Source organism: Crocodylus siamensis, chromosome 10, assembly GCF_052110815.1.
Source record: "Crocodylus siamensis isolate JL-2025a chromosome 10, ASM5211081v1, whole genome shotgun sequence".
NCBI lineage: Eukaryota > Metazoa > Chordata > Crocodylia > Crocodylidae > Crocodylus > Crocodylus siamensis.
Genome location: NC_143404.1, coordinates 65,294,648 through 65,313,463, shown reverse-complemented (window position 1 = coordinate 65,313,463; position 18,816 = coordinate 65,294,648). Strand labels below are relative to the sequence as shown.

At 44.4% G+C, this 18,816-nt stretch overlaps 2 protein-coding genes across 2 annotated transcripts in view; one reads left to right on the top strand and one right to left on the bottom strand.

Annotated features, from left to right (window-relative positions):
• LOC149856741 (piezo-type mechanosensitive ion channel component 2-like) overlaps positions 1-2,692 on the top strand; it is a 55,113-nt gene extending 52,421 nt beyond the window's left edge. Inside the window, exons 50-52 of the mRNA XM_090020510.1 lie at positions 747-826; positions 1,192-1,420; positions 1,634-2,692. Of these exons, the coding sequence (XP_089876636.1) occupies positions 747-826; positions 1,192-1,420; positions 1,634-1,883 (559 nt within the window). The 3' untranslated portion in view covers positions 1,884-2,692. The remainder of the gene's footprint in view (positions 1-746; positions 827-1,191; positions 1,421-1,633) is intronic.
• Positions 2,589-18,316, bottom strand: NPEPL1 (aminopeptidase like 1). The gene is made up of 12 exons (XM_090020511.1): positions 18,134-18,316; positions 16,631-16,816; positions 15,154-15,324; positions 12,347-12,436; positions 11,520-11,601; positions 10,540-10,682; positions 9,767-9,844; positions 6,919-7,019; positions 6,322-6,445; positions 4,693-4,869; positions 4,127-4,237; positions 2,589-3,466 (listed from the first exon to the last, which is right to left on the bottom strand). Exons 1-12 carry the CDS (start codon positions 18,281-18,283, stop codon positions 3,308-3,310), a joined length of 1,572 nt encoding a protein of 523 aa, XP_089876637.1. The 5' UTR covers positions 18,284-18,316; the 3' UTR covers positions 2,589-3,307.
• Positions 18,317-18,816: the final 500 nt, after the last annotated feature.

Below are 18,816 nucleotides of genomic sequence, written 5' to 3'. Positions count from 1 at the left end.
GACTGCTTCCTGTTTTTGGAGGAGGGAGCCTGGGTGTTGTTCTCACTCCTACTAACACATTAGCTTGAGTTTACTGTCCTCTTCTGCTAAAACACGCTGGGGCTGACAAGCATGGATTTATAATCCATGTAACCCTCCTCCTAGTAACTGATTTCCACAGAGCAGATACAACAGGAGCAGCTGTTTCCCAACCCTTCCCTGCCCATGTACCTGGCGGAACCATCTCTATGGTTTGGAGGAATGTGATCTCTAGCACCTGTTTGTTTCTGGGCCTCCCTGATGCAGCCAACAAGGGCATAACTTAATGAGGGAATAGTTTGCTGGGAAGGGTGTTACTGGCTATGGAGTGGTCTTGCAGCTGTGGGGCTCATGGCTCTTCCACTCTGTGTAATTACTAGAGAAAAGATGTGAGCTCTAGGTACCTGCTACCATTGATGACTGGGGCCTCAGCTCTCCCTCTGTAAAATGGGGGAAAATAGTACTGCTGTAGCATTTAGGGATGTTGTAAGTGGCTCATATAACACAGCAATGGGGACCAAGAACGTACCATAAGGTAGTTTCTGTGATTTGCTCTTTGACAGCTTGATAGAGCAACTGTCACTAACAGTTGCGGCTAGGAGCTGCTGCTTGGCTTTCCTTCGATTGGTTCAGTTTTATTTCTAAGTGGTGATGAACCTAAGGATTAGTTTTGTAAGACTGAGGAACCTGGCAATTCAAAGGCAGCTTTTGCACTCCCTTTTTTCTAGACTGCTTCCAGGCCTCATACCAAGATACTTCAGGGCTAATGCTGGAGTAGAAGCTAAAACTGCCCATCGACTGCAAGTCGGTAAGTAACAGCATGAAAACAGCAAGTGGGGGGGAGGGAGGGAGTGGGGGGTTCTTGGTGGAAAGCTGAAGCTCTGCCCAGTCTGGGATACAAGAAGGGAACCCTGTCTGATTTAGACTTCCACATTTCATGTAGCATCCACACTGAACTGGCAGAAAGGGAAGTCCTTCTCAGTGAATCCATAATCATGACTTAGACACCATTATTTTTTACATGCTCAAAACTGCATGAGCACAGATACTGTGTGCTGCTTCAGAAGGCAGAATCCCATCTAGGCAGCAGCAGCAAGATAAGGGAAAGAGCCCTTATGTACGAGACAAGAATGAGAAAGCTCCTCCTCATTTACCTTTGCATTTGTGAAACAGTTCATTCTCATAAGCCAAAAGACATAGAGAAAATGGCTTTCTTCCGAAATGTAACCATAAAACTACACCAGCTGCCCAGTAATTCGTCTTCAAGCAAAGCGACCGAGTGGTGGATTATTCAAGAGCAGAGCCCAACCTGTCTTAACAATGTCTGCAGCAAGAATATGGAGCTCATCGTCTTTAATGACAAAGTCAGTCCTCCTAGCCTGGGATTCCTGGAAGGATATGGGTAAGGGCAACGCTGTACTCAAAAAGCCTTTGCTTTCTCTCTATGTAGTGGGTTGTTTTATTTTGCTGGGATATCTGGGAGTTATTCACTCTCACTGAGATCAGCTGGCATTTGGGGTATAGAACGACAGCATGTGGTCCAGCTGAATAATGCAGAATGATTCTTACTAGGCGGAAGGGAAAGGATTTTCATGGTGTCTCCTCTTTTTCTCAGTGTCATTGGTCTGTACATGTCTGTTGTCCTTGTCATTGGGAAGTTTATTCGTGAGTTCTTTTGTGGCATCTCCCGTTCCATAATGTTTGAAGAACTGCCCAATGTGGACCGCATCCTGAAACTCTGCAGAGACATCTTCCTGGTGCGGGAGACTGGGGAACTGGAGCTAGAAGAACAACTCTTTGCCAAGCTCATCTTTTTGTACAGATCTCCAGAAACCATGATTAAGTGGACCAAGGAATCAAACTGATAATGAAGAGGCCAATGCCTTTGTGAAGATCAGGCGTAGGAAGCAAATATACATTGCTTGAGAAGCAAATAAGGTTAAAATAACATTCACAAAAGGGAGCTGCTAAGTGTATCTTCTCTCCCGCAGCATATTTCCATATCGGGTTCTTCCTTACTCTCCTTCAGCAAACAGTATAAACTTGAGATCACTAGCCTGAATGTAATCAGAAAGCCTACCATTAATTTTACCAAGGGTTCAGCTTCTATTCACTCATGCCAATAGGTTGGCCCAGTTTCTGGCCACCATGCAGATAAAAATCTTCAGACAACCCCCAAAAAAGCAGCTCTGAAGAGGCAGCTTGGGCCCAGTTAGACCTGATATTTCTACTGCCAACTATGTAAGGTGGGCAAGTCATTTCCCCTGATGCCTCTCTTTCCAATTTCAGCCTTTATCCATGAGTTACTCAAGGCAGGACTGCCTCTTAGTATGTGTTTGTACAGTAGCAAGCACAACCTGATCTCTGCTGCATGCACTCAGTGAAATAAATGTGGTCCTCTCCTCTTAATAGAGAAAGTGCCCCCCACACTCCAAAGCCACCAAGCCCTTCGGTGCCTGCTTCTGGGGTATATTAAAGCTGGGTTTGGGAATATCCAATGCACAGTCATGCTCTTGCTTTCCTATCCCCAATATTTTCAGAAATGCAAATAATGCCATGAAAATCCAGGCTGGGATATGCAAGCTGCTTTAATAATTAATTTATTAAGTGGCAGTCAGCCACATTGCTCTGTAAACCTATTTTATTCAATAAAATCCAAGTATTTTTTGTTTAACATTAACATGTTCCGTTATCTGAAAGCGAGAGACCTATATGAAGAGATGTTCTGGCCTGGCTTTTTGTAGATTTTTTTAACATTTAAACATGCAGGAAGGGCACCTTACTGAAATAGAAGGCATTCAGTCATTAAACTTTCTGCTGCTAAGCTGTTGCAGCTGACTAGGTCAAACCTACAGTGGTTTCTTCTTCCTCATCTTGTGTTCTGAGAAGCTGTGGAGCCTGCAAGAATGTCTGACAGACAAAACCTCAGGTAAATAAATTGGAAGGTTTTGTAAGTAAGAGCTTCAGCTGCTTCTTCACACTCTGAGGAGGTTCTCATGCATTAATGCACTCAGTAAAGTTTTGTGAGGTGCTGAGGAGGATACTCCTCTATTCCTGGATAAAGCTAGTGGAGCCTGGAGCTGGCAGCGTCACTATTGTTCAGTAACTGTGTGCACCAATAATTTAAAAAACAAAAGGAATAGGCTGCTTTCTCAGAAGTGAGTAGTAAATCTCATCATGACCGTAAAAAAAATGGCAATTTCTGAAGTGTAATATTTTCATTGCTTCAGAATGAATCAGTGCAAAGTGAGGTAACATGTGCACCCCATCACTGAGGCCTTAGGGAGCATTACACCAGGCGCCGTCTTTTAGAATCTCTCTCCATGTCTTCGTTTGGAGAGTCTCCGTTGCATCCCAAGGGAGACACCATGTTCAGCAGAGGGTCTTCAGATGCCCCACCAAACAGAGACAGCAGCAAGGCCACTCCATAGCCAGTAGCGCGTTCCCCCTAGAAACAAGTTGTTGCACTTCAGATTTTAATATCACTTTTGTACCAGGCTCATCTGTACTCTTTTTCAAGCAGATTACAAGTGGCAGAGAGAATGCTCAACTGCAAGTCGGTCTAAGAAACCTTGGGGTGGGATTTTCAAAAGCACTTAGTGGAGTTAGATGTTCAACTCTTACTAAGATGGAGGGGATTTGGGAGCCTAACTCTGAGCTGCTTTTGAAAAAATCTCATCCTTGATGCAGCTCAGACTGTAATGTGCAGCATTTGGCATGAGAACCCTGGAAAAGCAAGCAATATTTTTGCACACAGGCATTTCTGGTGGCTCTGACAACAGAAAATCCCATGCACAAAGGAGAAAACAAAGAATCCCACTGGTATTTTAAAGTGCAGGAATCTAGAAATATGGATGCTGAAAACACAGAAACCCCAGTTTACTCTCCAATAACAAAAATGCATAAAGCAGGGATGCCCTTAGAACAATCTTCAACAAAGGAACAACCTCATCCTTGAAAATTACCTACATCTGGATACCCAGCTCCTCTCTCCACTCTATGTCTTACATCTACACTGCAGTCAGGAGCTGCAATCAGGATATCTTCAGACAAGAGAGGTTTTTCTCCTTAGGAGCAAGCACCTTGGAGGACAAACAAGCACACTTACCGCATGAACAGGGGCAGCAATGTCTATATGGACCCATACTCCAGGCCAATCAAAGCCAATGTGAGAAGCAATAAAAAGTCCAGCACAGGAGCTTGGAGTATTATCCCGGTCCTGCACAAAGAGTAAAGATTTGATTTTGCAACATACTGTTTTTAAGAATTAACTGTTTCACTCAAGAACAACTCCTAACAATGACTTCACATTACTTAGCACCATGGAAAACAATTCACAAAGCCAGACCTCACTGTGAAGAATGACAGTGCAGTACTCATGCCTGGGAGGGGGAGACAGCCAAAAATGTAATGCAGAAAACCTTGTTAGGCCACTTCCAACCCCATCTCACTTTGGCCCTTGTGAAATAGGATGCACTGTGAAGTCAGTACAATCACTACAGCTGAGAAGAGCAGCTGTTTGCAAGTCAGTATTAGGCAAGTTTCCTGCCTTGCCTTTAGCCATACATCTAAAGGGTCAAAGCACATCTGAGAAGCCTTTATCCATGTAGTCAGGCCCAGAAAAATGCTTAATACATAAGGAACTAAAATAAAATAACACATAAATAAGCCTACCGCCACAGAGTTCTTCATGTCGGCTACAGCAGAGGTAAATTCACTGAAATGGAGTTCAGGGCAGTACACAAGAGGATGGACCAGGTCTCCACAGTTCCTGCCAGCTTTAACACATGCCCTTTCCCACTCTTCACTGTTGGTAAGGATGGCAGCATGGTATTTCCCTGTGGCAATTCCCTAGTGGGGAATAAGACATGATCCAGTACCAATAATATAGTTCAGTCTCCAATCTTTTGCTCTCTACTTCATACTAACTAGGTTGCATGGCTAAGCCCAGCTATCAAGAACCACGTAATTTCCTCTTTTTCTTTGTTTATTGGTTAACCCAGCCACGAATGCTCTCTCATGAATACAACCACCCCGCTATTTGGGTCAGTCACAAGTAACGTGGCCATTTTGAATGCTGGAACCACATCTATTGGAAGGATTAATTCCCCTGATGTCTGCTGTTAGGTCCTGGATTTAACTCAGGGCTTGGAAGCCACTGAGCATTAGAGTTCTCCAAACAGGTAACTGGCTGACAAACACAGGACATTTTTAGAGAGACTCTTTTACATTGATTTGGGCAAAGAGGGTCCTGGAAACCCATTTTGTTTCTCTAAATTAAAACTCCCCAGCTAATGAGGTGTGATCACAGGATCACCTGCCCACCCCTATCATCTTCTATGAAATAATGATATGCAAAAAGAGGTTAGTCCATTATGGTTTTTTCCTCTTGTATTAATATGATATACAGTGGGTTACATGCACTCTAAATTACATAACAGCCTGTGTAAATCAGGGCATGGCCAAGTATCTACCTGTAGGCCCTCACCCATGCCTTCTGTTAGTAGAAATGAGTACACCTCCGCTAACTCTGAAGAGGCCTGGCTGATTTACACCCGAAGAAGGCCTGGTCTACAAATCTATCTAGCACAATCTTTCAGCTCTTGCAGTGGCTAAAAAATATTTGTACCTTGCAATATCTGTGCTCAGCCTATTACGGTTGCACTAAGTTCTCCAATTCATCTTATGGAAAGGAAAGTATAATACTCACAATACTACTAATACCTCAGCATTTCAACCATTTAAAAATCCCTTCAGGCCTACGAAAAAGGCTCAAGTTTAAGTTCCCTAGGCTGAACTATAGATGCCGACATCTTCACCACCTTTAATAGCTGCTTTTTGCTGAGGCTTCACCAGGAATGGAACCAGACTTGGCAAACTGAAAACTGTTTTAATTATGGGTTGTAGGTCATCTAAGGATAAAACTACAAAATTGAAAACTACAAATATTACTTGACTATATACATCAGTTTCAAATGCATCTGAAGATACATCACTTCGAGTCAGTTGTATATGATATATGAAGCCCAAAAGCATGGGCATCTTGCTTGAGTAATGGAGCTATAATGGTACATGCTGGAGAAGTACACTGCATTTCCTTCAGTGGCTGGCCCATGTACTGGGCCACAACCTACTGTTGCTACAGTTAACTGAATTGTGTTTTTAGTTCACTTTGTGAAGACCTGTAACTTGTAACTGAAGTATTCCCCTGCTAACCTACAGGGATAGCATATGGGCTTTCATGCTACACAGACTATCAAAAAGTTGTTCTTCCACAAGCCCTGCTGTTTGGTTCACAACTACCTGAGCTCCAGTGAGAGTGGCCATATCTAGGATGATATCAGCTCCAAGGTCCTTGCATGCATAGGCTACTCCATCAGCCAACACCAGCCTGCCCTCTGCATCAGTGTTGTTGATTTCCACAGTTCTAGGAAGAAGGCAGAACTTTTCACATTTGATTTTGTATTCAGATAAACCATCTAATTTCTCAGATGCTTGTGAAGCTTATTAGTCCATTCTGCCCTCCCCCCACCACCCTACAAATAAGATAAAACGCTTTTAAGCCTTGAGTGGAAATGTCCCTGTTTTCAGTCAAAACTGTGAGAATCTCAAAGCAACATCAGCCGAGAGTGACCATACCAGGTATTTATATTAATGGTGTTTGTTATTTGTACTGAATTAATTCCTAAAAAGCCTTGCCATGTAAAAGAACTCCACTGACTCAAGCTCAAAAAAAAAAAAAAAGAACAAAAACCTAGTCTTGCTCTGAAGAACTTTCAGTCTAAGTAAATGGGTTCCTACATGAGTTGTCTGAATGATATGATTATGAAGCAATTTAAATTAATGAGTAAGACAAGGCACTCCTAAACAATTCTGTAAAAGGGACAGATGCAATCTTACTTTCCCGAGTAAAGGACATGGATGTCATCAGGTCTTGTTGCATTTGGTCCAACAGAATTCTCAGCCAAGCAGAAAACAGCATGAAGATTGTCTTTAAAGCCCTGCAACAAAAACAGGAGAGAAATGCAAGTCAATATAACATAAAAGATCTTGTTCATTGGGATTGACACCAGTGAGGAAATACGACTCAGAAGCAATAAAAAGAATGTATGTTATGACATGGTAAATCTGTGAGCAGTGGCTTCTAACCTGAAGCTGAGACCTAGAGCTATGAAAAGAGCTTAAAGGATAAATAAAATGATAGCTTCTGAGTTTTCAGTGGAAAGACAGTAAGAAGCCTAGCAGAAGCAGTGCATACCTAGAAGCTGCCATGTGTCTAAAACAGGGCAGGGTAGGAAAGCCAAAACACCTTTGCCAGTTGAACAAGTCAGTAACGCAATCTTGTTCTCTCTGGCGAGGTATATCAGAATTGAAACTTTGTCTCTCCCCAGTACGTGTGCATCTGTAACGTTATTCTTCAAATGAAATCATTTGCACATTTTTAACAGGCTCCACTAAGGACAACAGAGACCTGATCCAAAGCCCACAGAATTCAAAAGGTAATTTTCAATTGATTGTGATGGGCTTTAGATCAGGTCCCTGCTGAGTACAAACCACTTGAATCAGAATATTCCTATCTAAACTACAGCACTGTGGATTTTCATCAGCATACTACCAAAGACATTCAACTATGGAACCAACCCTAATGAAGGCTCAAAACGCAGAGACTGGGAACATCTGGGCCAACATTTCTAACCCCTCAATCATCTAGAGCCACAAATGAAAGATCCAACTCTCTCAGACAACAAATGCTTTCAGCTTAATAAATTACAAAGACCTGTGTCAGTATGCTACACATTCATGGACTGACTTTTTCTCCGATCCTTATTTTCCTATTCCTTTCCATTACATTTATTTAACCTCAAATAACATTGATTAGTACAATTTGGGGTCATTTACTAATTTGCTCCTCTCCCTATCATTTCCTGAAATTTTGGGGGAAGCATTAGCACAGGAGGAGAGGGTAAACCATAAAAGTTGATCTAAAGTCTTTGGTGAGCTGTGAGTCATTTGAAGAGGAACCTAAGAAAGCCACTGACCCACTGAGCAAAGCCTGAATTATATCAGTAGTCTCTCCCTAGATGGCACTCTAATTCCACAGCCTTTTAGAAAGCCTGCTATTGAGAAATTGGCTGGAAGATGCTGAAGAAGGCAACCTTAAGACACAGAATGTGCATACACTTCACACATCCCCTCCCATTCTGTAACTGCCTGTCCCAGGGTCTCCCAAGCCTCAAGCTCTGAGATCAGGTAATGCAAGAGACAAGGTACTGAACTACCTAGATCACCAGTCTGAGAAAAAAAGGAAGACCAAACAGTTCCCCACATTTAAGCACGCCCACCACCAAAAGAAGAGTGGTTAACACTGCTACCTTCCTATTTTGCTATGAGCCCAGCAGCACTTTCTGGAGAGCTGAGAAATAATGCCTATTTTTCTGCCCCCTGCTTCTCTCTCTACTTCTTCTTAAATCCCTCTTCCTTCTGGCTTCTCACAAAGAGCCTGTTGTTTAGAGAGAGGAAGCAAGGAGGAGAGAGAATTTATATTCCCACTCAGGAGTTTCATTCAGCAGTGGCAAAGTTTTATTAGGGATCAGGTTCATTAGGAATCTTCTGATAAATCTCATCTGCTAAAGAAATCAGGACCTGCTGAATTAGTTCACCCTCTAAAGTCCTAAGGGCTAAACAAAGAGTAAGTGAAGTTATTGAAAACTAACATAAAAATGGACAGCAGTGAGGAACCATAAATTAACCTCACACTGGGGGCACACTGGGCCAGATGACAGAAAACAGTAGGAGACATTGTGCCTTCTAGAATTCCTTGCTACATACTTGGCTTGTGATATCCTGCCCCCACTCTGTTCAAATCTGCTTCCAGCTGCACGTTACACAGATAATGCTCCACAGGTTATAACCCTTTCACATCCAATATGGCTGTTATCACCAAGGCACAGAGCTTGAGTCATAATACGCTGCTGGGAAACAGGAATTTGGCATCTGACCATCTCCTGGACCAGCCTTCTGACAGACTATACATTAATCCACAGAAGTGAATGTTCTTTGAACCTTGGACACTGCTGGGAGGCAGGGGCTGCTCCATCAGCAAGACTGGATTTATGGTGAGAACTGGATCTCTCTGGCACTGCATTTTTTTTTTTTTTTTTAGAGAGTAGTTCACAATACTCCAAGGTTTGGCTTTATGCAAGGTCTCCTTCCACCTTTTGACCACAGCAATAAATCAATAGCCAGGACCACAATTTGCTGCTTTGCTGTTTCCCCACCAAATGTTATGAGAACTAGGTTGGGATTCAGGACACTGACAGGTACATGAAGTCTATTTTCCCAGTACTCGTAACAGAAATCTCTGTTTGCTAAATACACAGGAATCTCAAAAATCCCTCATCCATGATAGCCAATTCACTACCCATCCACCAGGCAGAAAGAAAAGCAATGCTGGAGCGGTGCTGTGTAATGCTGGCACAAAGAGTGAAATCAATGAAGGTCCCAGGATAAGATAATAGTTAGTTATATAGGCTACAATCCAGGAAAGCATCTTTGCTTAGGGACTGTGCTCAAGCAAAGCCCTGTGTTGAGGCCACATAACAAACATTAATTCCCAGTATTTAATCAACATCTTTCCCCAATTTTCTGAAAGGCCACTGACAGTCAATTAGAACTCAGGTAACATACCCTGGACAAGACTGCCTCTCCTCAGCAACACTAATCTAACTCATACTAACAGTTTACTCACTTGCTTTACAGTGGCTTTGAAGGCACCCAAAATAGCAGCTGCTCCACCACAGTCTCGTTTCATGCCAGGCATAGTAGTCTATTTGAATAAAGATGGATAGAAAGATTCAAAACAAGATAGGAAAGTTTTGGTTGCATTTCCTTTTAACGCTCACACTCTGTTGCAATCTTTGTCTCTTGAACACTCATCTCCAATATACCCCATGTCACACAGGCTGTTTGAGCTATGAGGTTCCACACCGAATTAAATCACTTTTCTAAGACATTAACTGAGCTCTGCACCTCACACTTTCAGGATGAATAAGGTAGCAATGCTGCCACTAAAGTGTTTAAAATGTGTAGCTCATGGTTTTCTGCTGTGAAACTTATACAATGTGACTTGGATATGGGATGAGCCAAACTCCATATTTTGAAGATCGTTAAGCTTCCTGACATTATTTTCACCTGCCTTCTACTAGAACTTGCCTTGGGGCTAGAAAACTTCAAATTTCTTCTGCTACTTCATTTAAAAAAATAAAATGGGCTGATGCCAATGGAATTCTTTCCATTGATTTGGCCAGGATTAAACCATATGTTCAGAGATTAAGGCGAAATACTTTAGGAATAATGACTAGCTAATACCTGCTTAGCAACATGTTCCCAGAAATTAATTTGCCCTTCACCTTGAGACAGAGCTCAACTCCAAAAACCCTCTACATCCCCTTTCTGATGAAATTCTTATATTCATTTAAATCTCATTACAGTGAAATGCCAGATCTTCTCTCCTTTACATACCTTCCCCTTAATGCTGAGGCCTCCAGTGTCATACACAATACCTTTGCCAACCCATGCAATGTTCTGTGTAGCACCTTCTGGGGTGTGGCTGAGAACTGCTAATGCAGGGGGATGCACAGCTGCTTTGCCAACTCCATAGATGCCTGGAAAAGAAAGATTAAAAACTCCATTTGGTGGTGAAATGTAGGAGAAGATGTCTGATTCACTGTCCTGTCCCTGTTCAGACCCCCTTGGGAATTTTAGGACTATAAATTGTTCTCAATCTGCATAAGCAAAAAAACTGTAAGAGTTGGTACCACACTGCAATAAACTGTAAGGCAGTGCTCCCAAACTGTGGGTCGCAACCCCAAATGGGGTCACATCAGCAGATGGGGTCGTGATAAATGTCTTCCCTGAGATTTCTGTGCCCACAGCAGGGTGCGGGGCTGCAACCGGACTGGACCAGCTCTGGGCAGGAGATGTCTCTGCAGCCCAGTGGGTGGGATCCATTGTGGGAGGGAGAGCCGTACCATCATGGCTGTCAAGGTGAGGCATGGCAGCAGCAGTGGCGGCGGAGCTGTACCCACACGCTGCTGGGTGAGCAGGGGGCGACTCAGCTTGGCAGCCACAGCAGCACAGCATGGTATTCCCTCCCTCCTGCACTGGGTCCTGCTCACAGGGCAGTGGAGCCCCTAGGGAGAAGGCAGCAGAGTGGGGAGACCCAAGGCTGCAGCCCACATCCTTCACCCCAAACCACAGGCTCTGCTCTGACAGTGCCCACAGGGGAGAGGGGAGGGGAAGCCGGGCTCTGCACTCTGCTTCGGCCACAGTAGCTGCTGCCTCCTGCAGGTGGCAGCCAGGGCTTGGACACTGCTGAAGGGAGCAGGGGGCTGTAGGTGGGGAGTGAGGGGCCATGCTGAAGAAATGGGGTCATAAATGGGGTCACGGTGAGGAAAAGTTTAGGAAGCACAGCTGTACGGTGCACTCTAAGCAAGACATACCTCCAAATCCTCTCTCTTTCAACTCTTCATCACGGATAATAGTTGGAACAATCCCAAGATCCTTGCCAACTTTTTTGATTTCCTTTAAGGTTCATTATCATAAAAAAGATAAAGTAAATCCATATTCACTACACTGTGCTCATGTCTCTGTATAGTTAAAGACATGCTCACATGCAAATTTTTGCTGGGAGTAAAATCACAAAGCATTTAATATTATAGTCTTGACACTGATCTTCCTATAGTTAATTCCACTGACTTCCACGGAGAGCCCTCTGATTTACAGCACCAGGCCATCTGAGTCTGGCTTTTAAACTGTGCTAGGTGACAGATGCTTTTAAGCAGAAAGGGCAGCTGGTCACCTGCACTGGACCACAATAAAATATAGGATGAAAGTACATGCTCTGGACAGCTTTTCAGGTCTCTATATTTGAACACATAGCAATTTTCACTTCCAATTTTCAGATACATGTGGTCATGGTAAGAGAGTAATTTTCCCCTTTTCACAGACTGGACACTGTAATGCAAAATGGCTGAGGGCCTCATCTGCAGAAATCAATGAAAAATAAATTAATATGAACTGAGAGCATCCAGTGAAGACCTCATTGTACAAGATCACAGAACAAACCAGGGGCTCAGACAACAATTCTGATATTGGTTCCCTGGCTTAACAAAAGACAGCTGAGCCTCAACCAGCTTCTTGGAATGTCCATCACCGCTGACACTGCATGTGATTTAGCTAATAAGAGGCCAAAATTTATCCTTGATTATTACATTGAGAAAAAGAGACTTGTAAACAAGCTGGTCTACTGAAAGGTACAAGTACCAACCTCCAAGAAGTTATCTGTGTTCATCTCATTGCAAGGGGTGTCTACAATCCGAGCAGCCAGCCTCACTCCTTCCGTAGCACTTGCCAAACACTAGAAATAGAACAAGGTGGGGGGGACAGGCAAATGGTGTGGTTTCTGTACAGAAGAAGTGTGGAATCTAAAGGTACAAGATGTGGATTCCCTTGAAGTGCTCTAATTTGCAACTGCAGCAGCTGCACAATACAAAGAGATGCCAGACCACAGAACCAGCTTCATACATTTCTTATGTGTCCCTTATTTTTATGGTGCTTCAATTTCTAAGGAAACTGAATTCCTTCTCAGAGTGCTTTGCTGGAGCAGTTCAATGATCTCTCTCACTGTCCCAATGAATAACCACACAGTACAACTTAAGCCCATGAATGCCATGGGGGAGATATGAAGCTGATTCAGACTGTCTGAATCAGATAAACCATGGGCTGTTTAAGCTGGGAGCCCGTGGAGGTTAGCTATTCCATAGGAAGGGAGACTAGTGTTTACATGTGGTAGAATTAATGGCTTCAATAGATAATGCTTTCTTTTGTGATAAATGCGGCCTTTGGCAAAGGTTGCATTTTTAGGTGCTATGTACATGCCTCAGTCTCCCCTTCTTTCTGTATGTTGTAACACTCTGGGGTTAATCTCTACCTCTGACTAAGTAAAGTCAGACCCGGATAAACAGAGCTTGAGACTGAACTGCTGTAAAATGTCTACCGTACGATGGTTATAGCTAATGATTGAAGGAAGAAGGCCTTTGAGGAAGATGACAATAGAAGCTGCACTGATGAGATATTAACTTTTAATAACTGGGAACCAAAGGGCCCAGTTGGAATAGAAAGATGAGCAGTGAGGAAACTGCTATTTGTATGACCTTGCAGTCCAGCATGAGGGAGGACACACAAAGACAGAGTAAAGGTGGATTTCAGGGAAACCTCCCATATGGTCCAATTAACTTAAAAATGCTGGTTTGTTTTGGAACAGAAGCATGCTTTCCTGCAATCCCCTCGTGCTTCAATGATTCCCTTTAATGGACTGATAAACTCAGTTAGTTCAGACTGGCTTGTGGGGCCACAGAGAAAAAGAAAGCATATAATTCTCACAGGGCAAGTGCTCTGAGTTGAAGAAGCCAGGTGATTCATCCTTATAAAGAAGTGGTGCCTGACAGTGGCTGCAAGGGGTACTTAGAGAGCCTGACTAAAGGTAGACTCAGAAGATGATAAACCCCTGACAGCCCCCAAATTAAACTGATATGGGCACTGCAGGTGTGGTGCAGAATATGGCAGTCTTCCCAGTGAACAGTGCCTCCCAGGGAAAGCATGTGACATCTGTGCTCCGGGATCAGCACCAGCTGTCTGGGTTGAATTTACGGGGTGAAATCCTAACCCTCAGTGAAGTCAGTGGGATTGACACTGACCTTAGGGGAAGGACAGGACAGAATTTTAGCCTAGCTGTTTGTTTTAAATCCCAAAGCCTTAAGTGGCATGAGGCCTGCCTACCTAACAGGGTCCATTTTTAATACTGACTGCTTATCTTTTGGTTTGAGGGCAAGAAGCTGATGGTTGGGTTCTGCGACATAACTTTATGGAGATGCCTTGAACTTAAGACAGTTGAAATATATACAGTCACCCCTTTTATGCTAGCATTTCTAACTGGAAGGAATGTCACTCAGGGACAGTTTCTCCTTTGTCAGTCTGTGCCTCTTTAGCTTTATTATAGCCTAAACCATACCTGTGGGATCTTTCAATCTCCCCAGCCCTTGAATCAGTTGGGTTAGTTTCAATCTGTATTAAAATATTAAAACCTGAAGCACATAATAGGAGATTGTCTTAATGTTTATAACAGCAAGGCTTAAAAGAACTGTTCAGGAAGAACTTTGAATTCTAATGATCCATTACACTTTGGACACCCAGTTGATAAGGAGTTCATGTCCACCCAATAACCACGACTCACTAGTCCAAGTGCATCACTACACTTCTGACTCAAAGATGGCTAACTCAGATGACTTTACAGTTTAACTTTATAGAAGGAAATTCATGTTGCGTAACAAACTCTTGGCTCATTCAAACTTGGATTATTTCCCCAGCATTTCATTTCTAGCTACAAATTTTATCAAGGGAGTAAAAGGCAGCAGGTATATGACATCAGATAAAAATATGAAAGGCCAAATTCTGATTCCAGAATGTGCAGTTCCCAGTTTCTTCAATGATACATATGTGCAGTGTCAGGGACAGAATTTGGACCCCATTAAGACAAAACTCCCCCAACTTCCTTTTGGAAGTAAATTCATCTACCTGACTAGGTGCAATATTAGACTGTTTGACCATTAAATATTTTGAAAGTGAAATCATTGAGACACCCATTGTACAAGGCAGGGTGAAAATGTGCATCTGATTTCTGAACATGATCTTCAGGAGTATGTCCATGCCAAAAAAGGAGCACAGTAGACAGCACTTCAGTGAATTCCAGCATGTCTAACCCACAGGGCTACATGCCAGTGCTACAACTCCTTTACAATCATTTTGGGGTACAGTGTAGTGTTTCACTGACTCCACAGCACCATCTGGAGGTGGTTCAGACATGCTGTAGGAGTCAATGCAGTTATATCTTCATGATCAGACTCACAGGTGCCCAAACTATATTAAATGGTCTGGGGTCACTTATATTCGGTGCAGTAGATATTTCAGACACCAAATGGTCATTCATACCAGTGTGCAACAGTTCTGCAAGAACCATGGTTGCCCTACAGAGGGAACAAAGGAAGCTGGTGATCAACGGGAAAGCTAGGAACTTACTTTAAGTGTTGCCACTTCTATTGGCCCATTGTTCTGCCCAACCAGGAAAAACTCCACTGTTACTGTTTTCTTCTCAGTGCGTCTAGAGATGCTGGATCGATGGGTGAAGAGTGGGAAAGCCCTGGCTAGTGCACAAGCTGAGGCAAAGACCTCAGATCGCTCACAAACCATCTGAAATACAAGCAAGAAAACACATGGTCATCAAGTGCCAGAGCTGTTTGGAACCGGATTTAAAGGAATCTCTTATCCTAGCTGGGAGTGCCATGGGGAGAAAGGGAAGAGAGTGTAGGTATGGTTTCCATACAGACTGTGATTGGTTTAACTACTTCATGTAGCACTGATGCAGTTACACTTGTATCGGTACCTTTCATAAGATATTAGGGGCTGGAAGGGACTTCATGAGATCATCTTTCGTGATATCCCCACATGGAAATGGAGTAAGCTTTACTGCCAAACCATGAGGAACCTTTATGCAGGTACAACTATGCCCACACTAGAGGAGCTGTACTGTTTTAACCATCTTAGTGTACAAGAGTTAACTCTAGGGAAGAGACTTAACAACTGCAACTGGTACCCAAACTAACTTTAAGTGAGGCATGTTGTAGATAGCCCATACAGTCTACTTGGAGAAAAATCTGATTATTGACAACTGTTCAGAGGAAAAAACCCCAAACCCGAAATTCAAACTGGTCTGTAAGAGATTTTTGTCAAATTAAAAATCCAGAGTTTATCTACTCACAGAAGATGCCTTAGTTAACTAAGCCTTTGTCCAGGCAAGGTGTGACATTAGGTTCCATTAACTAACATACTTTAAAAGTCTAATGTAGACAAGGCACATGTCCTTCAACAAATCCTAAAGTCCCTGTCAGTGACAAGCTGACGGTTGTATTCATTTAAGATGTGAGCAGGGTGCTAATGTTATAGCTTAAATCCTAGTCAGGAAGAAGTTGCGATACTGGTTCTCTGTGTGTGGACCCTTCTCCTGAATGAACAGTGTCCCCATAGTCCCATATATGATTAGCTAAAGTCTGCTAAAGAAAAATCATAAATAAAACATGTAGATATGTGCCTCTAAAACACATATCTAACACACACATTAAACAGTTAGTTAAAACACACATTTAACTAAATTCAGAACCAATTTAGTTAAACTGGTGCTCAAACTGTGCATAGACTAGCCCTTATACTTTGGTTTTGTCTACACTGGAAAGCTGTATTACTTCCTCTACTAAAAGAGTTATATTGGTTCAATAGCTTTGGCTTAATTTCCTGTAAAACAAGATAACTGTGTTCCTACTATGATTTTTACCGCTATAACCATTTCAGAAAAGAAAGAAAAAAAATTACCTCTAGCCTAACAAATATTGCTAAGATTTTAAAGTACAGAATACGTTCTCTCTACAAATCACATACTCTCAAATACAAGGACAGTCCTCCCTTGGCTTTTTACCAAATGCACTTCCTAAATGCCACTTACAACAATACATCTGTTGACACCTCCTGGAAGACAGCTGCGAACCAGGCGGGTGATGAACTGAGCTGCAGAGGGGCTATTGTGTCTGCTAACCCTGGAAGGTAGAGCAGCCACCGTGGCATAATTCAGGTAGAGAGGACAGCTGTCGGTAGGGTTGGGATTCAGCGTGTTTAAGGCAGCTTGCCATATCTGAGGAAAGAGAAAGAAACTGAAAACTGCAATCTGTAGTGCACTTTTCTATCAGTTCCACGTACCTGTAATAACAACATTTTGGTGTCAAAAAGCTTAGATCCAGTAGGCCCAGGTAGGCAAACTTGTTTGTTAATCAGGAAGATAAATTACTTTCCATCACAAACGCATCTCTGCTCCCTTCCCTCAGGCTCTATGAGTTACGTTCAATCCCAAATTCAAACGCGAAGACAGGCTAATCTGCGTGACGGCTGCTTCAAAGCCGTTTTTAATTACAACAGTTTTAAAAGAAATAAAGAGCCAGTTTGATTTCTTAGCACCAAATTTGTAGTCATTTCACATGGCCAGTTAATGAAGTACGAGCAAAGTGCTAATCCTTTACAAGAGAAAGGGTCTGTCACCGTGCTGCCAAGTGCCGTCACACAAAATGTTTCTGATTTTTCTCTTAAGTTAAAAAAAAAAAAGGAATTAAGAAAATAAGAACTGCCATGGATTGCGTCAGACCATGGGTCCCTCTGTGACACAAGACTGGGCGAGAGGCAGTGCAGATGCTGACAGGGGTAGCGAACTGGGTCTGACCAGGGTTTCCCTGCTCCACCGTCCCCACTTGCAGCCTCCAGCACGTGTCTGGGGAGTTTTAATTTTGAAGCCAGAGCCCTCGCTCCCGTGCTCGATAGCGACAGATGCTCCTTTCCTCCAAGGATTTATCCGTTTCCTTTTTGAACCTGGCCAAGCCATCGGCTTCGGCAGTACCCAGTGGCCACGAGCTCTGAGCTCAAATAGATTTCATAGATGTTAGGGCTGGAAGGGACCTCGGCGGGTCACTGAGTCCAGCCCCCGGCCCCCGGGGCAGGAAGTCAGCTAGGGGCAAAGGATCCCAGCAACATAAACGTCCAAATACTTCTTAAAAGAGCCCAGAGTAGGTGCCTGAACCACCCCCGGAAGGGAGCCTATTCCAGGCTGGGGGGGGCTGGTGGCCTCAGGTCAACGAACAGCTTGGGAACAGGCCCGGGTCTGCACGCGCCACGCAGGGGCCACACGGGACCTTTCGCCCTTCGCGGGAATACGGAGGAGCAGGGCGGGGGAGAGGCCGAGCCTGATTTACACCCGCAGCCCGCTGTCCCCGCGTGGGCCCTGCTGCCACGACAGACAGCTCCGTGTGCGACGAGCCATCTTCGGGTCGCGGCGAGGCCGGGCCCCGCGCGAAGTGGCGCGCGGGCTGCTCCCCGCCTCGCTCCCACAGGCGGGGCCGGGCCCCTCGCTCGCTCGCTCCGCGGCCTGGGCCCGAGGCGGCCCCGGCCCCGGCCCCGGCCTCACCTCCTCGCTGACCCGCGGCTGGAGCTTGCCGCGCAGCTGGGCCCAGGGCAGGCGGTGCAGGTTGTGCAGCTGGCCCAGCACGAGCAGCGGGCGGCTCTGCGGGTCCGCCTCGCCTGCGCCCGCCACGAACTCCAGCTGCACGTTCGCCATCTTCCCCCGGCCCCGCCCCGCCCCCGGATGTGACGTCCGCCGCCGCGCGGGGGGGACCCCCGAGAGGGTCGTACGTACACACAGCGGGGGGTGACCCCCCAGCATGACATACACAGGGCGTGACTTTAACACACGCACACGCGGCATGACTGTCACACACCTACAGGACTATACACACACACACGGGGCATCACTCCCCCCCGCGCATGACTGATGCACACAAAGAGCATCGCCCCCCCAGCATGACTTACACAGGGCGTGGCTTTCACCCCCCCAGCATGACTAGTACACACAAAGAGCATCATGCACTCACATGCCCACACTGCATAACTCTCACATATGGACTAACATGCGCGCGCACACACGGCACAACTGACAGAGATGGGACAGAACTTTCACACATATTACCGCCTTGAGCATGACTAACACGTGCACACACCCACCCAGCATAAGTAATACACACACATAAAGGACATCACACATGTGTACCCCCCATGACTTACACAGGGCATGGCTTTCACCCCCACCAACAT